Source organism: Cebidichthys violaceus, unplaced genomic scaffold (assembly GCF_023349555.1).
Source record: "Cebidichthys violaceus isolate CVI_PGR_0920_01 unplaced genomic scaffold, fCebVio1.0.p SCAF_7, whole genome shotgun sequence".
Classification (NCBI taxonomy): Eukaryota; Metazoa; Chordata; class Actinopteri; order Perciformes; family Stichaeidae; genus Cebidichthys; species Cebidichthys violaceus.
In genome coordinates, this window is record NW_027176927.1 from 5,042,808 (window position 1) to 5,069,358 (window position 26,551).

The 26,551-nt window shown below is 39.8% G+C and overlaps 3 protein-coding genes across 3 annotated transcripts; all 3 read right to left on the reverse strand.

Moving 5' to 3' along the window:
• Nucleotides 1-355: 355 nt before the first annotated feature.
• si:dkey-260g12.1 (tumor necrosis factor receptor superfamily member 5) lies at nt 356-5,391 on the reverse strand. The gene is made up of 11 exons (XM_068735878.1): nt 5,282-5,391; nt 5,032-5,101; nt 4,784-4,841; nt 4,361-4,471; nt 4,021-4,164; nt 2,762-2,858; nt 2,590-2,648; nt 1,676-1,792; nt 1,433-1,455; nt 1,245-1,350; nt 356-1,022 (listed from the first exon to the last, which is right to left on the reverse strand). Exons 2-11 carry the CDS (start codon nt 5,098-5,100, stop codon nt 751-753), a joined length of 1,056 nt encoding a protein of 351 aa, XP_068591979.1. The 5' UTR covers nt 5,101; nt 5,282-5,391; the 3' UTR covers nt 356-750.
• A 1,694-nt stretch (nt 5,392-7,085) lies between these two features.
• iffo1b (intermediate filament family orphan 1b) lies at nt 7,086-18,822 on the reverse strand. Its single transcript, XM_068735846.1, has 9 exons — nt 17,470-18,822; nt 14,740-14,800; nt 13,483-13,578; nt 13,164-13,304; nt 12,453-12,637; nt 12,221-12,347; nt 11,343-11,432; nt 10,770-10,900; nt 7,086-10,305 (listed from the first exon to the last, which is right to left on the reverse strand). The coding sequence occupies exons 1-9, from the start codon at nt 18,447-18,449 to the stop codon at nt 10,206-10,208; spliced, it is 1,911 nt and encodes a 636-aa protein (XP_068591947.1). The 5' UTR covers nt 18,450-18,822; the 3' UTR covers nt 7,086-10,205.
• Nucleotides 18,823-21,473: 2,651 nt separating this feature from the next.
• Nucleotides 21,474-25,562, reverse strand: opn9 (opsin 9). The gene is made up of 8 exons (XM_068735450.1): nt 25,442-25,562; nt 24,409-24,559; nt 24,119-24,258; nt 23,603-23,741; nt 23,338-23,452; nt 22,410-22,490; nt 21,795-22,332; nt 21,474-21,674 (listed from the first exon to the last, which is right to left on the reverse strand). Exons 1-8 carry the CDS (start codon nt 25,560-25,562, stop codon nt 21,574-21,576), a joined length of 1,386 nt encoding a protein of 461 aa, XP_068591551.1. The 3' UTR covers nt 21,474-21,573.
• Nucleotides 25,563-26,551: the final 989 nt, after the last annotated feature.

Sequence of the window (26,551 nt, forward strand, 5' to 3'; positions counted from 1 at the left end):
GCTCCAAGTGACTTTCCTGACTTGTTCAAGTCAATGATTCGCTTTTTCAGATCCATGCTGAGCTCCTTTGACTTTCCCATTGTAGCGTTTGTCGGCGTTTGTATCCAATGAGCCCTATTTAAATGGCCTCAGAGAAGTCACCAGCTGTAGTCACTCATAATCACTCACAAGAAGTTAAGAGGCCATGCTATGAAGCTCATTTCATTGACACAACTTTCTAAGTCACCAAAATTGCTAATTCATGTTGCTGTATGTATATTTTTGACCCAGCAGATTTTGTCACTTTTTCTGTTAACCCATAATAAAGTCATGAAAGAACCAAACTTCATGAATGTTTTTTGTGACAAAGAAGTATCTGTTCCAATCACTCTATCAGAGAAAAATCAGAGTTGTAGAAATAACTGGAAACTCAAGAGAGCCATGACATTATGTTCTTTACAAGTGTATGTAAACTTTTGACCACAACTGTACATGATATTTCAAAATAATAACTTACAAAGCAGATCACCCTCCAACTCTTCCCAGAGGTAAAGTTTCTGGTGTGTACTGACTACAAGTTTTCTTGGAACCTGCAGATAAAAATGTCTCTGCAGAGCTCTGAGATCCCTTCACAGTTTGCAAAAAGACGAGATGGATCTGCTTCACACTCATCTGTGGTTTCACAGTTTTACAGTTCCTTTAAAAGAATTTGTCTGGGATGAGTCTGGACGTAACCACCAACACAAATCTTCTAGGGTTTTTTAGGATGCATCATAGCGCCTCCTCTTTGGACATATGGAAGTCCTTCCCCTGCTCCTGGGAGGGAAAGAAAACACTGTCAATCTCTTCGCTCCTCTCCTCCTCAGAGAGATGGATACTGGGAGAAGATGTGGGATGAAACACAGGACAGTGTCTCTCGTCTTCTTCTTCACTAATCACTCTTTCAGCTGTCTTCCCACATTCAACTGTCGGTCCAACTTGGCCTGTAAACTGACTGAGCAAGCTAAAGATGACCGTCCCTGGATTGTGGACATGGACTGGACCTACAGAGATAAGAACAAACAAAGAGTGCATTTAAAAGAATGTTTTAATTGACCCGTAGAGGTACATTAAAATATAATTTACAGAGTAGGACAACTAAGTACAACTCAGACTCATTACAGTAACACAGCTCCAGCTTTTACATGTTTATGTTTTATTTTCTTTATGACTCCACAAGTGAGTCAAGTATTTCACATTAAAGTCTTCATTTCACTCATCAGTACCCAGATTGGCTGCTGAAAGGAATGGTGGCTGCTGCTTTGCACTGAATGAGTCTCTGGGGAACTGTTGAGTTGAGTCGTTTGGCTTGTGAGAAGCATCTGTTCCTCCCTAAAGAAGAACATGTCCGTCAGTTTGGTGCAAGCAAAAGAGAAATACATGATAGATAGAAGCTTGGAAATGAGTTACTTACCTCATTGCATAACTTTATAATAGCTGGAAAACAATAGATACATTAATTAATAATTTAAACATGTCCACCAATGATGAATCAACATGTATTTGATTTATAAAGCAACTAACAGTCTGCAAAGCTAATTATACATTTCAGGAAACTGTTTATTGTTTTCCAGAAGTGACGTGATCATAAAGTGCAAGCGGTTCGATTGATTAAACTGAAACACCAGAGACTGAACCTGTCCTGCATGTAAATTACCTTGCTTGAAACATGTTTTGTCTCTGGGGCGACGAACGAAGAACAAGATCACAAGGGCCACGCATCCCACGGCAACCATTGGACACAAGATGGCCGCCAGCTCATTTTTCGTCTTGCCTAAGAAAAAGAAACAAGTCTTAAGAGTCTACAACCATGCTAGCGTCTCTGTGAGGCACTGCAGGGCTATTAACTAAATACTATTATGCTCACAATGACAATGTTAACGTGCTGATGTGAAGCAGGTAATAATAACAGCTTCACCAACATAGATTGAGCTGTTAGCATGGTATTTGGTCATAAACTAATTGGACAAATTAGAATGTTTACATGATGATGGTGCTAAATCCAAATTCAGGGATGAACCAGGGATCAGGGATTCCATGGTAAACCAGTTACAGAGATATTTCACTCAAAACTTCAAGTGAGAACCTTCTGGTGGTGCCAGAGGAAAAGTCAGGGCATCACCAAAGTAAGTAAGATTCATCACGAGGGAACCATTAATGCTTGTACACAATAGATGATGAGCTATTTCACAGTAAAAGTAAAAACTCCGACCTGCTGGTGGCACTACAGGAAAAGTTAGGAAATCACCAATGTCAGTAGGAATTATCTTCTGGGCACCATGGATATATGTACCAAATTCTATAGCAATTCACCCAATAGCCAAAAATGTCAACCTACTGGTTGTGCTAGAGGGAAAGTAAGGGGATCACCAAAGTCAGTAGGAATCATCCTCTCAGGGTCGGCAATGTCTGTACAACATTTCATGACAATCCATGAGGTATATCAGTCTGAAATGATGACATTGCTGTCACTAGAGTCATGCTGCTAGCGTGGCTAAAAATCCATCATTGTGCCTCAAAACTATAGAGATCAATTGGAAATATTGTGCACTCTCCACAAAGTCTTCTCACCTTCACCTCCTTTGGCATGTGTGCTATTTCCTGCTGGTGGGACTGACTGGGGTCCACACCTGTGAAATAAGGGTGAAGTGTTGAATATATCAGGTATCTCAAATATGTAACCCTATGAACAAAGATGTCAAGTATTAATAATGTAGTGTATCTACGGAAATCCATGTCATACTTGTGAAATTGGCAGGGTTTGGCGGAAGTGATGCTATGTCCTGAGGAAGCTGTGGAAGCTGTGTGTTTATCTTTGCCTGAAGTAACAGCGGCTACTTCTGCAGAACAAAAAACATCACAGGTTTGGTTTCAGATTTCAGGGGAAAAACACAGGAACAAACAAAATGTCACTGACATATCAATGGCAACAGCGCTAATGCAACAAACTAAACAGATATACATGAGAAAAGTCTACAGGTATTTGAGTCACACCATGTCATGGGCAGCTGCTTTCTGTAGAAAAGTCAACTTCAGCTAAACAAAATTCAAACAACTAGGACGGATGTGAGAGTTTAAAAGGAAAAATGTGCTCCACTGAAGTGAAAGTACCATGTGCAGCTTGAGGCAGAGAATATGTGTGAGACGGGAACATCATTCCTCATCGTCATCTTCTGTTTTGATGTACTGGTACGTGAGAATTTCTATTTTGGGACTCTTTGTACTTGTACTACTTGTACTGAATACATTGAGCTGACAGCTGTAGTTACTTTGCAGATTATAATTGTACATTCTTCTTCTATTTGACATTAGAAAAAAATACCACAGTCAAATCTTTGTGGCTCCCTGGTGGTCTAAAGGGTGAAGGCTCAGACCATGAACTGCACTGCTTAACGTCCGGTCAGCGTTGAGACATTTGTTGCTTGTCATTCTCATCTCTCTCCCCCTCATTCCCTGTATTCTCTCCACTGTCAACTCACATTAAAAGCATAAAATGTCCCACAAAAAACCTGAAAAGACTTATTTGTAAAGCATCAGCTTTTATGCTACTGTGAAAACAGTCTTTGTTCCTGCCTGATTGAAGTTTTTGGACAACATCTCATATTTCCTATATCTATATTTCTTTGTGAATTTGCAATGTTTCATTATTTCTTATCAGTAACATTGAAGATGTTCATGGCTCTGTGACGGAAATCTTCTATCAAAATAAATACAATTACTTTTTCTGTTTGAGTAGTAATGGTTTTACACCGTAGTATCACTATTCTAAGTAAAAGATCTGAATATTTCTTACAGTACTAATCACCTCACTGAGAGTCGAGCCCCCAGAGCTCAGATCTGATGTTCATAACAGTCACACGTGAATGACTTATGTATAGCCTTCAGTATCATTATTGGTCGTTCTCTCACAGTCAGTGAAAACTCCAAAAGTATTTTTTGTCTGTCATGAGGCCCTCTGCTGGTTGACAGCATTAAAACTCTTCCATTCTGCTCAGTATTTACCAGTCGTGGTCGTCTCCTGAATCTTGACACATTTTCTGCAGTTTTCAGAGTATGGGACCATTTCAGTGCATATGAAACCATCCTCACAGACACACTTCACATTTGTCTTCCTGGTGCAGTTCTGAACCACCTTCTGATGAGAATCTGAGACAGTTGAAAACAGAGATGATTTTAGAGATTTTAATCACAGAGAAGATTAAAGAAATTCCATAAATGCAAAGAGATAATTTGTTTCTGTTTATCACAGAAACACAAAGGTCACATTGGCATCATCATCATCATCATCATCAGTGATGGATGAAACCGTTAAGTTAGTAGCAATGAGTCATAGTTTCTTTACCTGGTCTACAGTCTCCATAGCAGGGAAGGCAGATGGGTTCACGGTTCAACTCAGTTGTGTAGTATCCAGCAGGACAGGACTCACACTCTGCACAAGACTTCTGATACTTACCTGACAGAACAGAAAGAAACAAAGGAGAACAACCGGATGAGGTGGAGAGCAGAGAGAGGCTGCTCGTCCAGAGCGCATATCAATGAAGGATGTGGTCGTACAGCAAACTCTGTGTGCAGCGGGCATAATCTTTCATCAAGACAAACAGAGAGACAGACAGAGAAAGATAGATACTGTATGCCTCAGTGTTTCATAGTTATTTCCAATGAATTGCTGATTCATTCATTAAAAACAGTGAGTCAAAGCTAAATGAGGAACAGACAGAAAAACAGATACAGAAATAGATGATGCTCACATCAGATATCATCTTACCTGCAGGGCACATTTGACACATTTTGCTGCCCATAGTGTAATAATGGGTCCCATCTGTCTGTTAACACATTAAAACAATTAGATACAAACCTCTATACTCCAGCAAAGTACTGATTAACTTGTTTATTCATGTTTTATACATTTTACATCTATTCTTTTATACTTGTAAATCCAACACTACTTTCTTTTTTTTTTTATTTGACAAACATGTAGGTAGATAAATAGATGAAAATGAAGGACATTACTACCAGCGGAAATGTGAGCACCAACTGTGCAGATAACATCAAGACGATCACAAAACATTGCACAAGTCCCATTCTATGGAGAAAAATTTAGAAAATATTAAAACAAATCGCTGATATCAACTGATCAGTGAAAGAAACACATTAAAAGAGCAAGTTCTGTAAAGTTTGGTGCACCAATAAAATTTCTCGTACCATAAATAAGCTGTGACAATAAAATATCACGAAACATTAACACATTTTTCTTTATTTTTACCTTTGATATGGTGCGTCCTTTGTTCTCCTTGTATTGTTTTGTTAACTTCCTCAAGGTGTGACTCTTTCTTTCTTTCTCTCTGTCCTCTCACTCACTCTACCCATCCTCTGTGTCACTGTTTCCTTACCTGGTGACATCTTCCTGTCTCTCCCGCCTACTGATCTCTACCAGTTTGCTGCGGTCCCGTTTACACGTTCAGTTGTCACATGCAGACCCATCTGCACTCTGACTAACGTTTCTGCATCAAAGCCTCATCACTTTCCGTGCTAACTGTAAAACCTGACAATGATGTGAAGAAGCAGATCATTTTTGATAGCGACGGTTACGATTTAATTTCTGATGACGGTATATTTTCAATCACATTCGAGTACATTACTCAGATTTCCTTCACTTTGTAATAGGTGTTCTTTTTAGCTGAATCAGTGGAAATATGAATCTCGATTAAAAGGTTAATTCACACAAAATAAAAACTAGAATTACTGCCTTGCAGATGAATTCCTCCGCCAACCAGTCAAGTTGCAAGTTCCAACCATTTCTGTCCAATATGTCATCACTTCCTAATTTATACTATTAGTCATTTGTGTGAATATTAGCATATCAATTCTTGAGTTATGGCCAAAAATGTGTTTTATGCAGTCACCTTGACCTCTGACCAGCAAATTGTAGTCAGTTCACCCTCGAGTCCAAGTGGATGTTTGTGCCTAATTTGAAAAGATTCCCTCAAGGAGTTACTGAGATATCGCATTCTCGAGAATTAACTTATTCCTTGTGGTATCTATGAAGAGTGGTGGGATATGTATTGAGACCCTGAACTTAAGTAAAAGTATGAATACATGAATAAATGAAGGTTGAATGAAAACATGAATTTTAACACCTTTTAAAAGTAAAGTCCTGGATTGAAAATCCTACTTGAGTGAGAATTGTTATCAGCTAAATATACATCAAGAATCAAAGTGAAAGTACTCGTCCTGCAGCAGAACGGCCCCATGTGATTGATATATTATTTTATTGTAGTTGGTTGAGGCTTTTTATAACTACTTTATATACAGTTTGGTAGTTAAGTCTGGTGGTTCTCAACCTCTGGCTCAGGCCCCCTCAAAAGGTCACAGAGTACATCTGAGGGGTTGTGAGATGAATAATGGGAGCAGAACGAAGACAAAACAGAAAAGGTTTTGCAACTCAAAATTGTATAATTTGGGGGGGATTTTCTCTAACTTGCTTTTTCTGTGTAAATCATTAGATAATCTTACCTCTCTGGGCCTACAACAGGTATTTAAATTAAACCATCTGAAAAGTTTAGAAGGGAAATCTCTCTTGCTAACATGCTGCTAACAACTCATGAACATCTGAAACATGATATGATAAATAGGTCCCGCTTTTCAAAATGTTGGAAGTTTTAAACATTGCATTGTATTTTATAAACCCATCATATATGATCTGATATGATGAAAATTGTAATCTGTAAAAATGGAAGTACCTCAAAATTATACAACATTTCAGTAAATATACTACAATACTACTCCACCTCTGCAGAGAGTTGGTGTGTCCTGACAGGGCTCAGCGTCAACACTTCCTTCCACAGACTGTTAATGATGATTAAGTATCGACATTATTTCTAGAAAGAGATGCTGCTGTTGGTTTGTTTGAATGCAATTACAAGGCAAAGCTGTGAGTGCAACAAACACAATTCCTTTCAACTCCATTTTTTTTGTAATTTTAGGTGAACTGACCCTTTAATTTTAAGACAGACAGAAAAGGCTAAAAGGGAACACATGTAGCGTTTTACAAGTAATAACACATAATATTGGTGCTCAGTTGCATGTTTTATTCTTTCAGTCTCTCTTGACACACTACATAGCTCTGCAGTGAAGCTTCTTTTAGCCTAAATTACTGTCTTGATGTTTAAAGCTGCATCGTCACACATCTGGAGAACTTGATCAATACTCAGGATTATCATCAAATTGTTTTGCGACACAAATCGAATCCAATTATTTTGTCTTCTCTGTAAAAACATTAAAGTAACAAAAAAAAATGCCATATCTTGTCATTGACCGCCATCTTTTCCACTGAAAAACTAAATTGGGCAATCCAATAATTTATCTTAATTCAAATTTCTTTCCATGTGTGTGACAGTGGACATTCTTCGTTTGCAGTCTTTGAACACAAGTAGATATTCAAAGCTATAGTTCCTTTACGCATATAATATCAAAGTCATCGTATAGTCATTTCGCTAAAGCATTTGCATTTCCTTTTTTTAACGTGAGTTATTTTTAAATTGACTTTATTTGGCAACCACGTACACTCATAAAGAAAAAAGTATCAATGGAAAAAAAGAAAAACTCCATTGTCATTTAATTTAGATATTTCAAATTCTTTAGGTGATTATTGTCAGAAAGACAGCTCAATCTCAAATGCTAAACATAGAGACAATATCAAATTAGACTAATGTTTTGTTCTTCTTCATGTTGTACATTTGCACCAGTAAAAGTCTTTTTAAACACACTCACTATACAGACATAACACCCCAAAACAGACACACTGGCACATGCATACATAGAGACTCACTCAGTGCATGAAAGTAAAACTATACAAAAAGGGAAATGGCGTGTTTTATGTCTCACACAATTTATTTCTGGCATCCTCCTTCTGTATTCAAACAGTAGTGGAAAAACTGCGATCAGCACTCAGCTGAATCCAACAGCCACACATGCACGAGATTATACAAGATTAAATTCTGTCCTCTTACCGTCTTTATTATTGAAACAAAGTGCTGAGGTGTGACTCGCAGTGGAAGCAGAATAAATAAATCAACTGGTACAACCACACAGAAGAAACTACAGCCAGGACTATATTTAGCATATATATTTAACAGTGTCTGATAAAAGAGCAGTGATGGTTTGGGGGGCGTTTCCCCGACAGTGATGATTTCCAGCAGTTTGCTAATATATGTTTTACTGTAGCAGTGTGTCTGAGTAAAAACTTCATGGTTTAATGTACCCAGGAAAACAGAAATAAAGGAAATGAGGTATGTGTTCCTGTTAAATTCATTATTCTAGTTTCCCACCTGCAACATGTAGAAGATGAGTAAACATAATAGAACAAATATAGTTTTCTATTTCCAGCGTGTCGACATCTTTATGTTACATGTTTTACAAGTAATAGTGCTGATTGTTTCATATACATTTTTGCTCTGCTCTTCCTTTCTATGTGCAAACAGGCTGAAAAATAGGTTTAGTTATATACATCAAGCACCTTGGTGAAATAGCTTCGGCAGCTATATTCATTTTTTTTTTTATTTGATTTTTTTACAGCAACTTTCTGTTGATTCACAATCTGGCCATTTTGGCACTAAATGGCTAACTTATTCTATTTTTTGACTTTCTTTTGTTCTCCTCTTTAAGTGATTCAACCATGCAGCTCTGCTCAAACGATCCAGGACCTGACTCTAATCTTAGACAATACTGCTGAAAATAAAACTAATTAGTAACAGCTACAGTGCACTTTATCACACCATATGATTATTGCCAGAGAGCAGAATGAAGAGCCAACACTGACTCTAGATCAGCTTCAAGAGGGTGAATTTTAAGCAAAAACAAACATGCTTCCCTCGGACACTGACAACATCCATCTCTGCTTTCACCTGGAACTTTGGGTTTGTTATGAGGCACCATTAACAGATTTATCTGTGATGTTCAATGTATTTCAGATGTTTTTTTTGGTTGTTGTTATGAAATGTTGTAAATGATCTTGTCGGTGCGCTACTTTGATATTTTCCAAATTTATTTTCAACAATTCCGGCTGACATTGATGCTGGTGGCTAATAATAATAATAATAATAATAATAATAAAAAAGTCCAAAGCACATCAGCAATAAATAACATGGTAACAATCCAGTTTGGATTCAGGTAATTCACAGCAGATAAATAATGGATTGAAATTATGACTGACAACCAAAACTTTCTATTTACTGTTTTCAGGATCGTACCTAATTCGTATTGGCAAGAGGGAGGAGGCATGTTGATATTCAGAGACACAACTCTGCAGCTCCACAGCTAATGCTTTGGTTGTTTCTTTAATCATTTTTCCACTTTATGTTTCGCTAAATATAGCAGAGATGTTTTGATTTATTTATGAAATAAGGTTTGCTTTGCCTGTGGTTTCATTAGTTACTACACCGATAGAAAGCAAGCTTTGAATCTGCAGCTGTAAGGCAGCAAAATGCTGAATCAAGACATCTTATTAGACTTTAAAGACTTAAGCTCATCATTATCAATATAAAACTGACCAATCAAACTCAGAAATACACTCCAGGACAACCTTTGTTACTTCAAGACTCAAACTATCCCCTTTTTGTTTGTTTAGTGATAGTTTTATAATAACAGGCCTGTAACTGTGTGAAGTTGACTTTACAAGACCCCAGTGACCTTACAACATGTATTTGCTCGATTAGCTTCAGATACCCAGATATCAAGTGTTTTTACTGTGTTTGGAGTGAATAAGTCCTGCTATGCTTTCCAGTAGCATACAGCACTGCACTGCAAGGACATCAGCCTGTTTACTTACAATACAATTAGGATCTTCAACTTTCTGAATCTTCAAAGGACACTCACATACATAGGATTACATTATAAGATTCACTTTCCTACTATAAGAAGACCTCTCCTCCCTGCGGGACATCAGTGACATCTGCATGAAGTAGTAAGGACAAAAATCCAGATACTCAATCACAGTTTCAGTGCTAAACGGTCTCCTCGGACCAAAGCTGACTTGCGTGGACAGCAGGAAGAATTAACAAAACTACTCCGTAAATGAAGAGGTTCATGTGCCATAGTTACAGGTGTGTATTGCGTCAGTGTGGTACTGTAGCTGGATGCTGTGGAGGTCACGTGAGCACAGCCCCCGTTGCTGCCGGAGTGAGGAAGTGTCAAGATCTTCTAGCGCTCGAGGAAGAAGGCGGCGACGATGAGGACTTGTCGCTTTCTCTCTGGTCTCCGTCCTCAGTGGACGCAGGCGCCTCAGAGTTACTGTGAGACACAAACACATGCTGGAATGTGAAGAAATGCAAAAATGTAAAAAAATTCACGCGTCACTCTTCATTTGTTTTTTTATGTACTGGAAAAGGATACAATATATACCTATAGGTATAGGTTAAAAAAAAAAAAAAAAAAAAAGCCAATACTCGAACATCTGTTCAACAAGCACCAACGTGTAATCGAAAGTGAAACCTAATTTAATCAGCCGCTCCCACTGTAGTTCTCTGATACGCTTGGAAAGGAAGGGGGGGCGGAGGGTTGTGATGTTGTTTTCTATCTGCAACCTCACCACTAGATGCCAATAAATCTCACACACTGTTCCTTTAAATGTTCATATACTGCTTATAAATGTTGTAAGGGGACTTATGGTGAAGTGTAACTTAAAAAGAAAAACAAATGGCCAGACAGGCAGATAGACCATGTAGACTGAGAGCCAGCGTGTTTGTGTGTGTTACCTGTCTCCACTCTGTGTGATGAGTCTCCTGCAGGTCTCCATCTGAACATCTAGGCCTCTCTTCATCGAACACATCTCCATGTACTCGTGGAGGTGTCTGTTCATGTCACTCTTTGCTGTGGCCAGATCCACCTGGAGTCAGAAAACATGCAGTCAGTCATATTACAAATGTTAAATTGCAAATGCTGTATGTGTGTTTACCATTAAAATGTGTGTTTACTTCTGTAAAACACTGTGAGGCGCTGGCTACATGTCTAAATAAAGAATCATTTTGAGAGATGTTTGTTTGGACATGTGGGAGAATAAAGGAAATGATGCAGTACAACACAATCTAACAAGAAAACAGGAGGCACAAATTAATTAAGTGGATCTTGAGACTTGATTGAGGAATTCATCAAAGTATCTTTAAAAGATGTAAAAAATTGTCTGTCATCTAATGTGGTGTCATCATGTAAATCATCTTTTGTGAATTTTTGAGAGCTGCACCAGAAAAGGACATTAGAATAAACAAATAACACTGATCATAAAAAGAAAGAAAAAACGTATATGAAAAGTTAAAAAATCTGTGTCTGACCTCAATCTGGTCAATTGTCTCTTGGTATTCCTTCTCTCGGGACTTGAAAAGACATTCTGTGTCATTAATCACCTTTTCCAGACAGTCATCCTGGTAGAGAGAGAGAGAGAGAGAGAGAGAGAGAGAGAGAGATAGATGTGGTCAGGATGTGGAAATACACGTGATAAAATGCAGTAACACAGTAAACAGTACATCAGACAGTGAGGTGACACGACTATCAAAGTACAGATGGCTTTATGCTCCTATCCGCTCAAATTTCACTGACTAATGCAGTTCCTCTCTTCCACTGATTGTTCAAGTACCACACAGCCGGTGAATGAAAACAAACACCTACATGCATTTCTTGGAAACAAACACACTGAATAGCAATACAGGCACAGACAGTGCATCTGTCTGCCTGCCTGTCTGTCTATGTGTGTATGTGTGGGTGTCTGTGTGTAGTGTTTTGTCCTGAAACGGCCCTGCCATAGTAGAGCAGTGAAGGTTTGTGTCAACGCCTGAGACAAAACTGTATCGACCAACATATCATGTTGCCGCTCTGCACATCAACTCAATCAATCAGAACTTTAAAAGCTTCTTTGAAATCTGAACCAATAATATCAATACACACATGCAGCCGTCTGAAGGGGGAAAAAAAGTGCAGATCCTGATCACAGACACAAATTCTACTTTGCTTTAAAAAAAATAAAAGCCTGAATAGGACCTTCACTGCATCTGAAGGCCAGGCATGAATGACTTATAAAAGTAATAGCAAAAAGTTGGATTGCATTACATTGTCTAGGTGTTGCCAATGTTTTTTTTCCATCCCCTGTATTTAGGTCCAAGTCCATTCCTTTAAACCTGATCTCATTGAAATAAGTCGTGTGACCCTGGCCTACCTCTCCTGGTGGGTGGGTGGGGTCAGGAGGCAGAGTGCATCCTGGGAAGTCCTCCCAAAGAAGCAGTGTCTCTTCAGTCTCCTCCCAGGCCAGACTGTCGCAATCATCCTCAAACTCACATTCACGTCTAAAATGAAAACATAAATGTACACACACATTGACAAATAACTTGTTGAAATGCAGGACTGAAGGACAGTAACATTATATCATATTTCAAAGTCAGAACACCCACAGTTGGTTCAGCATCCTCTGCATCTCCTCATTGATCTGATTGGCTGATGAGCCACAGTGCTCTTCATCTTTGACCACTCCCCCATCACTTTCAGAGGTGCTGACAGGTTCATCACACTCGCTACCGTTGAAAGACAGAGGAGTTTGTTTCCGGCGGCAGTTTAGGGATGATTGGTTGTTAGGAACCTGCAGGGACACAATCAGGATTTAGACCATTGCTATCAAGGCAAACTTTCACATAAAGGGACTTGATAACTCATGGCATTAGGGCTGGCGATAATTCATTATGATAATTTATAGTTTTTCATTGGAATGTCATGGTGAAATAAAATATTGAGATATTTTGCTACCCAATTAAGTTGTCTAAATTATATAACTAGGGTATACATATAGGGTAAGAGTATAAATAGGCTACAAAAGCGCAGAAATGGTTTTTTTATATAGACTATGAATTTATTGAATTACCAGAAAACAGGCTATATCGTGATATATATCGTGATATATATATATATATATCTATATATATATATATATCTATATATATATATCTATATATATATATATATATATATATATCGTGATATATATCGCTCTGGAGATATTAAATGACCTATATCGGGATAGAAGATTTTGCCACATTGTCCAGCACAACGTGAAAGATATAAAAGAACCAGAGATGATAACATTGACTGGTCGGATTTAGTGCTGGTACCTGGTACATCTGGATCACATCTTCACAGTTCCTCTGCTGAGCTACGTCACAGAGACGAGCGGTGATGTCGATCCTGCGGCAGATGTCCATGTCCACCTTCATAGCTTTCTCCTGGATCTTACTGTCCAACTCTGACAGGTTCTACAGAGATACATACCAGAAATTAAATTAAAGACGTCACACTCAAGACATTAGTTACAACTTATGAACCCTTTATGAAGGGTTTCTTAATAAAAGTAAAATAATAATATAATTTTTCTTATTAGTGCCCATGTGCATAGCTTAGAGTATATGACTGCATGGTTTGCACTGTACTCACATTGCTCATGAGGCCTTTGAAGAGAACCAGCTCTGCCTTCATCTGCTGAACTCTGACAGCCAGCTCATCCTGACAGCCTTCACTCTCTTGCAGGTCCTGCACACATAAAAAAAACCGTAAAGAACAAACACATACAAGTGCAAACACCCCCACACCCACATGTCCTGCCACAACTCTTTACTGGAAATTACAGGTCACATTATGCAAGCAGAGGTCATCAATAGAATTATTAAAAGTCTATATCTGCAAAGTGTACAAATCATTGTAAATCCTAAATGCATAATCTCTTCTGGAGCTGTAGATTTGTCTAATGGCATCATAATTCTCTCTTCTCTCTGTTGACTTATTCATATGCTACAATGTTGGTCAGGACCCTTTTCAGTCTCAAGTGTTTTTTTCACTGCTTGTCTCCTGTTGTTGATGTGCTGCCTGCTAAACGAGGTCAGGTACAGGTTCCTGGCAATGGCACAGGTGTATGTGTACGCGCACACACACACACACACACACACGCACACGCACACGCGCACGCACACACACACACGCGCGCGCGCACGCACGCACGCACGCACACACACACAGGAAATCAACAGACCGTTTGGTTTATAAAGACACAGCTGCAGGAAGCACAAATATGGCAATCAACCTGACAGCAGGTGAATTTGATATTTGAAAAAAAGCTCTATTTCATTCAAAATACATCATTTCTATAATGTTTGAAAGAGAATGGTTGGTGTATTTTTAATCAGTCAATGGTCAGTGGCCAAAGAAAAAAGAAAACCAATAACAAAAGAGTGAAACAGCCTTTGTATGAGTCAGAGCTTAGAAGTAGGACTACTGCACAACGGAAACAATCCGTGGCAGCAGAGTTGGAGCTTGCTGCTGATCACTGTTGCAGCTGCAGCATACTGTGCTCAAACTAACACATTTTTTACGAATGTTAACAGTTTAGCAAAAAGTGTCATTTAAGCTATTTTACCACTAACACACTGTATATTATTAAAGGGCCAGGAAAACACACATGGTGTAATGTTCATGGTATTTGTAGTTTAGCTAAGCCACAGCTGAAGTATCGCACACAGCACTTTGTTTTGGTTGTTTTAATGACTCTGGCTTTCAAATACTCAAAGACACCTTCAGTTCAGACCCACTGCATTGTTGGTCTCCAGCCATGTCTAGTCTACCAACACACACACACACACACACACACACACACACACACACACACACACACACACAAAAAGGCTTACACAAAGTTACCTCTTGTAGGTCTGCAATTTTCTGTTGCAGATCCATCCTCATAGTGTATTCTTCTTCCCATCTAAGAAACACATGGATATAAAAAAGTAAACAATATTTTAGTGTCTTGTAATGTAAATAGAGAACATACAGACCATGGGCTTTCACATACACATCCATTTAATCATCTTCCACATCCACTTAGAAAGCCCACTACAGTAAAAATGGATCCATGACGTGACTATTTCAGAAGGTCGAAAGGACAAAAGAGCTGAAAAGCACTTTGGCAGATGTTATTCAATGTTAAGTGCATCTAACTAGCCATATAAAAAACTGCAATTTCGGGATCAGTCAACATTCAATTTTGTTAAATTTTGTTAGGATACAAATCTGGATACGAGTTGAATGAAACAATCAGGTTTAAATGTGAAAAGTGTAAGAGAGAGATTTGCTTATTCGCTCACTGATAAATCAATTGTTTGATGAATTGTGTGCTACTGTGGTGCAGCCAAGACGGCCCGCCCATGAATCTGAACTTTTAATACATTAAAAAGCCTGAGCACAGATCCTGTATGTATGTAATCTCAGATTCAGCGACTTCATACAGCACACGTGCCCAGGGGATACGGACTCACTGCAGAGGATGTAGCCTCTTATATAAATGCTGTTTTAAATGCAGAATGCTGCGGCACATCGGGACCTTTAGGGAATACTAAATCTGAAAGAAACTTGAGTCATGAAACAGGAGTTGTTTCTGTTGTCGAGGATGCTTGTTTGATCAGTTAGGTGGGAGCGAACAGAAAGCAGAGAGGTGCATCCTTCTGCAAGCCAAGCCCCCATCCAGCAGTCACAGCTTGCAGTGCATGCTGCATTGCAGATACAGTGTGGAGTGTGAAGAGGGGGATGCGCAGTGGGAAAGAAGAGAGGCTGCGAGCATGAGAGGAAGTGTTCAGAGTGGGGGATTGTGTGGGGTTGATGTGAAAAAGACAATGTGACAGTGTGGTGGGCAGAGTGACGAGAGTGAGGGGCGAGGACTTAGGGAGGGTAAAGGGGGAGAAAGAAAAGTTGTCTTTGAACAAAAAAGTAAACATTAATAAATAAAAGAGCTGTGAAAGAGTGAAAAAAAAGGTTGAAAAAATAAGCGAAATGCACCAAAAGCTATAAAATAAATTAATTCATAGGTGAGTTTAGATATTAGAAATTAATTCACAGGAGCAACAACAGACATTTCATTATTAATCCGTTGTTATATTTGACTGCATAGGTAACGGACATTAGTTTCACTTGGAGAAACAGGCTTTAATGTCCCATTGTCCTGAGGAAAACTGACACCTACAGTTAGCTCACAGAGGTGGAGAAACAGCCCAGACCACGAGAGGGCTGAACAGAAACTGTTTTGAACACTAAGTGGGACATGTATGTCACACACCTTGATTCACAGGTAGTGACACAAAACACAAATATTCAGGTGAGCAACTCTCAAGTCTCCATACAATTAAATTGTGTATCTTATGTCACACATATTTGGGCTGTTAGTGTCGTCCCTCTACCTCATTCACAAAGAGCCCACTATACTGTGGTCAGGATCTCCACCGTGAAGAATGCATGGCTGCTCATTTGGACATAATATGAGGGAATTCAATGTGCTGGAACATGGAGCTACTGTAGTTCACTCAGGACAGATCATAGGTAATCCAAAGCTGGCCCCATGTCATTCAAAGTCACGATAGGATTTAACAGATGTGGGTTGTTTCCTCCAATAATTTAAAGGGAAAATCCACCCTAAGAGAGCGATCACAGTGAGTTATTCCATGTGATCAAACTCAGACAGCTGTCTCCCTAAGCATCCAGATTTGAACTGGTGATGTCATCGTGACACATTGTGGTAAACTGGTACACTGATGATGAATAGGTGGTTGTGGGTTCAGAGATGTTACATGATGCTGGGGCAGCAACTATCGATTATGTTCATTATTAATTAATCTGCCGATTATTCTCTTGATTAATTATTATGGCAGTACAATGCCTAAAATTTGCTTAAATAATAATTTAAAGAAATTAATCAACTAAGAATTTCAGCTCTAGGTCAAACTTAAAATTTGCAAAGCTTACAGTTGTAAATCTCAAATGTCCATAAGTCCCAGTAAAATCACTATGGGTGCTGTTGAAGCATCATAGGGTTTGTTTGAATATTCACACTGGCCTAACTGGACCACCTCCAGGGTTTGTCGTTAGACAAACCCTGGACCATCATTACAGTCTTTCATCTTCTCAGTTCCATAAAATCAATGTCTGCTGTACAATCAACCTGACCTCTATTTCAGGATGGCCTTTTCATAATAGTCCTGTAAACTAAGCCACCCATGGGTGAGTCATCGTGGGAGCATCATGAACTCTGAAGTGAACGTTTGTGTAGCAGACTGAGCTTCACACGTCCCTGCTAATATTTGACCTTCATTCTTCTTTATATTTAGCTGGTGGCGTGTTAATTTGTTTGGGTGTATTTCTAGCAGCAGCACCTGCCTCTGTGGTCAGACGTGATGCAGGGTTGCAGGGTCAGGCTGGATGTGATGGATGGAGAGGGGTTTGTGCTGACGCTGCTTCTGTTGGAGACAGCTGGTCTGCAGTTGCTTTATAGCTTTGCTCACTGCTCCAAAGTACAGCATTACACACACTTAAGGAAACTACAGTACAACCTCATGCCTCTGTAGGCCTGTTACAAGCACAATAAAAGGGTTTTACTCCATTTACCTGCGCTTATACTCGTCTCTCTCCCTCTTCACTTTGGCCAGGACGTTATACAGGGCTCTTATCTCAGGGGTGATGGTGTCAATCTGGACCCCGACTCCATCAGGGTGCACCCAGGACACTCCTGGGCTGGTCAGACGGTCCACACCGCCAAACTTGCGTGTGTGGTTGTAGGACCAGATGGTGCCCGGGAGAAACCGTGGAGGAGGGTTCCCTGGACCTGCGCTGGTGTTGGAGAAACTTTTATAACCAGAACTAGGGGAGTCCACACAGGGGGAGGCCTGGCTGATGGTGATGGCTGGGTTACAAGTGGCATTTGTTTGGGTTGAACTGGAGTTTTCGGCGGCTGCTGGCGGGAGAGCTGTAGCGAGTGGAGGCGTGAACAGTGTTGTAGGCCTCCTGGCTGAGTTGTTGGTGTTGTGGAAGGGGAGGGAGCCAGGCCTGAGAGGTATGGTCCCGACAAATCCGGTCTGAACACCTGCCTCCTGGGTGTGTCCCCTGCTCTCACAGCATCCACCTTGACAGCCTTTGTTGGCATCCAGCGCCTGCTGCAGTTGTTTCTCTAAAATCTTATTTCTGCGCTCTAATTCATGCACTTTTGCTAAAAAGCATCTGAACCTCAGATTGAGAGTTTTGAGGACGCTGATGTTGGATCCCAAGTCGTTTCTAAGCGCCATGGCAGCAGGGGGGTGCGATACAACACGATGGTGGTAGTGACTGTGGTTGTGGGGGAGGTAAAGTGACGTCTGTGAGGGTGTGGTGAAGTCAGGGCCCGCTGGATCAGGCCCCGGCCCGGACTGCTCACCCAGCAAAAAGGAGGTCGGGTCCGGTCCACCGAAAACGATGTCGGACAGGAGGCCTGAAGGAGAGTCCGGGTGTCCGGGAGCTTGACTCTGCTGCGGATGCTGTTGGAGATGCGCGTTGGACCCCAACAAAGGATTCATGCTATGGTATGGAAAACTAAAGCGCTGCAGATCTGGCATGAACACGGACGGGAATTGTCTTGCCACAACCGAATACAATAAATAATAAGCTGTTAAACGTACCGGAAATACGTGCGCTCAAAACGTCAGTATTTTTACCCGATTATATAACTGTTTCTAAATAAGAATCTTATCCTTAAAGCTGAGAGGTCTTAACGTCGGTTGACGGATCAGTGCTCTCTAACCGTCCATAATAAAACATCCAAAAGCGACTCCAAACGGGCTGCGAGCAAGGATATAAAATTGCAGCAACACTGGACCGGCGCCTCGATGAGATGTCTTGCAAAACAGTGATTAAATGAAGGAAATGACGCAGAGCGTGAATAACAGAAGAAAAAAATCCACTGTCACTGAAGTTCTGGCAACAAGATGTGACCGTAGGCAGGAGGAGCAAGTGCTGCGGGATTGGAAGAGCAGCTGCTACCGTAAATGCTCGACTAGAGTCGCGCTGATCCATTAACTATTTGTTTTCTGTGGAAAACAACAAGATGTTATTGCCTTGTTGTTCCCCTTTGTTTTACACAATAATAAATTCGGATTTGGATAAAACTTTGAGCCAAACGTGAACAATTAAATACAGTTATAATAATAATATTAAAATCTTCAAATACTATGTGAAGTTTTTGTTTTAAATGTATTACTAACCGGCAATTGAACCACCTGCCCCAAAACACAGAAAGCCCCACTTTCACTGTGTGTGTCAACATTTTTATGGTAATTTGATTACATTACAAACACAATATGGCTACGGTTAGAAAGTCCCTTTTCCTTCGGAAGGTTCCTAACTGAGTGAAATGGCCCGAAAGTATCTAAGTGGCCACCATGATAAAAGGGCCCAATCCCTGTCCACACTTAGGCTTTAAACCCTGAACCACCAGGGACATACTGATGTCACCTGGTAAATGGTTGAGTGTATAAATCCATATGGGCTTGAAATGGTGTAAATACTAATGGGACAGCACTTTGCTGCAACATATCACGGTACCATGACAACGTCAAAAAATATTATGTACAATTGTGGGTATTTATTTGAACTTTTTACTCCCTAATTTGAATGTCTTTCAGGCTCTTTCCTCACATGATGAGAGGTAATTTCATAATCTATTTACTTGTGTTTGTCAAAACAGCTTCAATGACTAAGTGAAATGTTTGATCAATAAATCTGTGTAATATAATCTTTGTTTCCATTCCCCTGATTTCATGTGTTTTTATGTTCCATCTTCAATCCTTAATGTTTCTAAATAAACGTAATTTGCCATTCTGAACACCCATGTGCTGTTGTTTTGGTTTAACTTTTTAACGTCTTCATGCTTCCAGTGATAACCCCGTGTTGAACGTCACATTGCTATGAATTGTGGGTAATTCCCTTAGGCAAAGTCTGCAGAAATGCAGACTTACAGAAAGTTTTCATAAAGGGCTCAAAAGGTCTGCGAGACAGCCCTAAACCCTCACAGACTTTGAGACACTCCAGCAAAGTCTGTTTTACTCAGAGAGTAAATAGTTCAAATAAATACCCACAATTGTACATAATGGTAACATGATATGTTGCAGCAAAGTGCTGTCCCATTCATGTTTACACCATTTCAGGCCCTTACAGTCTCTCATACTCAAACATTTAGCAGGTAACGTCCATAAATCCCTGAAGGTTAAGGGTTTATGGCCTTGGGGAGTACAGGGATTGGGACCAGGATTTGGCCTAAATGCTAAGGAAAGGTGCTTCAATGCTTCTTTTCTTAGCTCCTTTAGCATAGGATACACTGGACCTTCCCTTGCTAAAGGAAAGAAGATAATGCCAACCCACAATTCCTTGCATCTGCAACATTTAAACTGCACCCTTTGGCCGTCCATGAAAACAAACGATGTTCCTATCTTGCACGGGTTTACCAATTATTTTCAAACAGTCATAAACTAATGGGATTCATGTTGATGAATATGAATAGACAGTGACAATCCTTTTGTTTACTTTTATATGTATTTATTTACTTTGAACATGTAACAAAGAAGTAAAAAAAAAAGGTAAAACTGTAAATATAGCTAAACTGTCAATTAATAAATTCTCGTTCTCAATAACAAGAAAAAAACTAAAACAAGCTACACCTATGATCAATTCTTAAACTGTTAAAAAGCTAAATATACCTGAACATTTTAAAGGAAATATTGATATTGAACAGTTTCATTGATATTGCGCGAGTGAATTGTCAGTTTCTACTGAAGCAGTGTTGATTGTTAAGTGTGACAGCAGCAGGAAGGAAGGAGCTCTGGTTCCTTTCCTTCACACGAGGGAAGCAGCCTCTCACTGAAGGAGCTTTTTAAATAGCTTGAATGTTTTAATATAATTAATTCCATGGAGTAATGCTGTCGTTGCGATTTTTGTAGTCCTTCTTTGTTGTAGTTTCGCCATGGCAGACCTACGTTAGTGACATTTGACATCGCATCATAATTACGTAGTTTAGTGAAAGTGTAGTTGGATTCTCTAAGCCTCTCAGTTGTCTTTTCCTAACTCCTGAGTCCTTATAAATTCTCCTTCACATCTTTCCTTGACCCCATGACGTTTTCCATCGAGGTCAAGGAAATGTGGTTAGGAATAGACGTTAGGAGGTCATTTTGGGTTTTTCGACCGCAGCCTATGAACCCCGAACTCTGTTTAAAGATGTTGTTTCAAATTCAGCATTTGGGGAAATAACTTGTGCTAACTGATTTGATTTCTGCCAGATAATTAACACTAGATGAGAAAATGATACCACTTTCTTTCTGTGTGGTACATAAATATGAAGCTAACATTACAGCCAGCAGTCGGTTACCTTAGCTAGCTTAACATTAAACTAGCTTAATAAAGTAGAAACAGCTAAATTACGTGTGTAATGTTAGCCTTCATCCCAAGAAAAACATTATCCACCTACCAGCACCTCTAAAGATAGCAAGCACTTTTTTATCTTGCATGTTTAGTCCGTTGACAAACCAAAGTGTAAAAATGTACAAATTGCAGTTTTACGGGGGATTCTATCTATCTATCTATCTATCTATCTATCTCTCTGTGCAGCCTTGAGTGTCCAAAGAGGCAAAGCCCAATGCATTAGCCCCCCATATCTCATCTGCTCAGGAGTCTGTCCGTCTTCCACTCCCGTTACCCCGGTTCTTCTGTTTCTTCAGATTTCAGTTTTTTCTGTCCACAGACAGGGCTCCTTCTCCTCTTCCAGCTCTGGCAGTAGGAGAGGCTGATGCTCCCTTAAAGAGAAGATAAAAAGAAAACTGAATAACAATATGGCCTGTGTGGCAAGAACCTAAACTTGTACTATTTTTCCAAGAAACAGGTGCCAGTAGTTTAAGTTTACTCACGATCCTTACTTTCAGTTAAGCTTTCCTTCCTCCCCTGCATTCGCTTCCTCTCTGCCTTCTCTTTGCCACAAACCATTGCGTAGATGTCATCCCTGAACTCCCTGTTCATGATCTGGTAGATTAAAGGGTTGATCATGCAGTGGGACTTGGCAAACAGAACAGGGATCAAGGTGACTATAGGTGGGAGAGAGGAGAATGGCTGGGGGCTCTCCGTCATTGGTTCAGCTCCTTTGTCCAGGGTGGACCTGAACGTGGCGTCGCTCAGGCCGTTGATGGAGGGTGAATTCTTGTTGTTCACATTGCTCCACTTGTTCTCGGGATTGTTGTAGATTTGTCTGAAATATTCTGCAGTGGTCCAGTTGAGCAACGAGGGGATATCAAGGATCTTTGGAGCACTCGGAGAGCTCGAGGCCATATCAGTTGACTCCTCCACCACAGTCTGTAAAGATGCCTCTTGATCATCTCTGGGAATGAGTACAGAGAACAGAGACACAGCAGCATAGGGCATCCAGGCCAGGAGGAAGGTGGAACACACCACAGCAGCTATCTGAAATAAACATATGGCTTTATTTTTCCTGCAGGATGTTCATTAACGAATCTGAAAACAATCCTCATAGGGTTTACCTTTGTAAGTCTCAGGTCTTTGCCAGTGTGACTGACAGAGGAGGACGGTATAGACGCCAGAGTGCGATTAGATCTGTAGACCTGAAAACAGAAGCAACAGTTGATGCTGCTATTTGCAATTATGCCACAATTCACAAGCACTGACAAAGTCAACATATAAAAAATCCCACATATATATTAAAGCCATTATGTGAAGAATTCCTAATTGACATTATACATATTTTAAATAATTCTGAGTGTTTTGTTGCTTCCTGCACTGTAACATGTATGCTGCCAAGTCTGTGTGGTTCCTCGTCCTGATTGGCTGCTGTGTCTCTCTTGTTTGTCTATTGATGGAACGAGAAATGTGAATTCGAGGCACTCAGATTGGGACGGGGCCTTTCAGGACTTTATATACAAGCTCATTTGCATTTACACATATGTTAACTATTGTCCATTTACACTAGATAGATATTGCCTTTACTGTGATTTGTTTGGATAGAGCACCCACAGGCCGTTATTCCTTTCCACATATTGCTTATTATATGTACCCAATTTAAGCTTGTCAAACAAAAAATAACTTCCTTGCTAAACCATGAGGCTTAATGTTGCACCCGTTTCCCCTAGAGACCTTGTTATTCATAACGTTCTACAAACCGAACACACAATGAACTCAGGGCCTTTGGAGGTACTGAGGATCTGGGTCAATAGGGCCTTTTCATTTGGTATCCTCCTGTATCCGAGAGGAGGTAGTGGTACTGTGCATACATTGCTGTCTGTCACAGTGTCTTTTTCAATACTCTCACTAGAAGGAGCCAGAGTTGCGATTTTGATATTATACACACTGTAGCTTTAAACAAGTGACTAATACATCTGAACAAAATAATGACATTATATACACACAGCTCCCAAACCCTCCATTTTATGTCATGAAGCAACTTGTCCTCACCGTCAGAAGGATGGCCAAATATGAAGCGACGATGGTGAGTGTAGGAAATCCAAAGCATAATATCAGGATGAGGAAAATATAGATTCTGTCGATTAGAGATGACCTCATACTCCACCTTGAAATAGTTAGACAGGCAGACTGGTTATCACTTCCATGTTTGTCAGCAAATACTTGAAGAAATCTGAGAATACACAGACATCTGCCGACTTTTGTGTAAGTAAACAATAGAGTATTGAGCAGCATTGTAAATTGAATTAGCAATTACCAGTTGATGGTGCAGCTGGTCCCATAAGGTTCTGGTCCATAACTTCCAAAGCCAAAAGCAGGCAGCAAGGCCCAGAACAATGTGTAAACCCACACCAGCACTATAGACATTGACACATGGCGTCTCTCAATCCATTGACCTAGAGAGCCAAGAAGAATGAAACCACTTAAAGAACTTAGTGTGACAATTTATGTGCACTTAACCTCATTGGAGGTCTGGACATTTCACTTTACCATTATCTTGAAACATCAGCAGATTTAATTGACCTTTACTCTCACCTTAGCAATTATCAATCAATGAACGACTTTTAAATCGAAAACACTTTGAATCAATACAATTTTAGAAGAAAGAAAGTGTCTTGTGCAGAGACTATAATACGTGTATTGTGTAAGGAAGGTTTGTGTAAAAGTCTGTGTGGCAAGAAATTTTAAATAAACCAAATTATTCAGGAAGAGTCAGATGGATTTAGAGTGCAGGCATGCTTGAGTGGATGGTACATTAAGATCTCAGACTTGCCATATCTTAAGCAGCAGATCTTCAGGCAACGGTCCAGAGAGATGAGACAGGTGGTGAGCAGAGAGCCGATGCCAAACACAAAGCCCTGAATGCCGTACCAAAGGCATCCTATCTCCCCAAACACCCAGGCATGACACAGGCTGAAAGAGGCAGAGAAAAGCCTAAGTCTCCCCACTTAATAGATCATCACCTTCTGTCTCTGACCAATGGCTGCTGTTGTAGATGTTGTATTATAATCACAGTGTCGTCACAAGCCTGGCTTCTTATTAGTTGACAACAAAGTTCCGTACCTGGAAGTGATGAAAAATGGCCCTCCCAAGAGGCTGAAACCAAAATCGCAGATGGCCAGGTTGATGATCATGAGCTCTGGAGGTCTGAGCTTCTTTCGCCTCCTGCAGTAGACTAATAGCGCCACGCCATTGCCCAGCACTGATGCGACAACTGTAGAAAGAGTAATAGTGAGGAAAAGAAGGAAGACGTGGCTTTAACTTTGCTTTTTCAATCCTTAAAATACCAGTTGTATATGATTACATGTAGTGAGCTAACCCAGAGATTGTCAGAGTAGATCAATGCACAGTTATTCGTCTACTTTCCTCTCTTCAACACAAACTAAACAACTCAGCTCAGCATTCACCTGAATACTCACCTTGCTCCACAGAAAACTAATCAACCCAGACAAATTAAAACATTTGTCTGAGTGAGCAGAGTGTATTTGTTTATCTATAGATTTGATTTGTTGTGCAAACCAAGCAATGAAGAGGCAAAGAGTATTTTGTCGTGTTTTGTTCTTAGGCGGCCTGAGCTGTCTGTTTTAATGAGGTAATGTCGGGTTTGGTCTTTTTTGTTGAATACTGAAAATCCCCATCCCAAGAAAATCAGTCACACAGGACATATAAACTTTGAAATCCCACAAAGCATTATCATATTTTGATACATTTTCGACAGTATGCAACTCAAAACAAATATCTCAATGGTAATGTCCCTTTGAGGGTTAGGGTTAAAGATAAATAATTTATCTTTCACTCAATCTGAGGTATATCCTGTGTTTGCTTGTTGCACCATTTCATTGGAGCTACTGTATAATACATTTATAGTAATACAAAGAGACAAATAAGTTATGATGATTAATAATAACTTAAAAAACATCTTGGGTCATCACTTTATGTGGAATCTGGAATGATATATTTACATGTTTGGGTATTTTTTTCTATCAATTTCAGTATGTTTTGAGGTCACTTGTCTTCAAAACCAGACTGGATAACTTCTCACAAAAATAAGCCTGAAATTGACATGATGATAAAAGTGTCTGTGACTCATGCTGACCTGTGAAGATAAGGAAGACAGCAACGGCCAGGTCTCCAGAGGGGGACAGTTGAGAGATGAACAGTGGGTGGATGGACGAGGGGACAAACCAGGAGTCCCTCTGTGAGCCATTCTCTCCCATAGGTGTTGCACTGACCCACAGCAGTATACAGAGAGGAGAAGCAGCACCTGGAGCCTCAAAGAGCCACTAATGGCACAAAAACAGAGAATAATTAAAAATACTGTGATACCATGACAACTACAACGTGGAATTAGAGCATGTCGAAGTAACATTTTCTCATTAGGGAGGAGATGCCGAGCAGCACAGGCATTAGTATACTGGCGACTATATTCTGATCTCTGCATGGTTTCAGCTGAAGATTTTCACTCAATTTTAATCTGCTCTTACTGTGCAGACTAAAATAAGAAGCTCATTTCAAGCATCCAGCTTAAGAGCACAACGGGAGTGTAAAACAGGAGTGGGTTAGAGACAGCAGGATATTTTGCAATCCAGAGCTTTATGTTTCAAAGTATTATTCATATTACAAATAGCATTTTTCTGTCAATGATCACACAGTGTAAAACAAAAAACATTTCTCTCTCCTCACCTGAGTCTATATTAATTAGATTCCTTGAGAAGTGTTTGGACAAAGCATTATAAATTACTAAATGATGTTAACAATTACAAAGAAGATTAAGATAAATATAAATACAGATTGAGGTGATATTGTAATGTCATCGTGACACAAATGGCAGACAGATCTTCTCTGATGGCGACACAATTTGCAGATTCATTGGGAAAATCTGACATTTCTTCGAATATTTCATAGTTTCCATTGATCGTTATTGGTTCAGGAGTATCACGGGGAAAGTGTTGTTGTAAAAGAACACCAGTTACTTAAGCATCCTGTTACTTAAAATAAATAAATGAGGCATTATAATAAACAAAGGTTTGTTGATGGCCCTTCATAACAAGTGGTCACAGGGAAAAACCAAGTCCTTTCTTCTTAATCTTTTGACCCTCCAGGAATTGTATATTTATCCAGCAGGCAGTCAGCTGAGTCTCATGAGTGTCAAAGGGGCCAAAAGCTGAATGAACACAGTCACAGCAAGACAACAGAGAAGGTGATA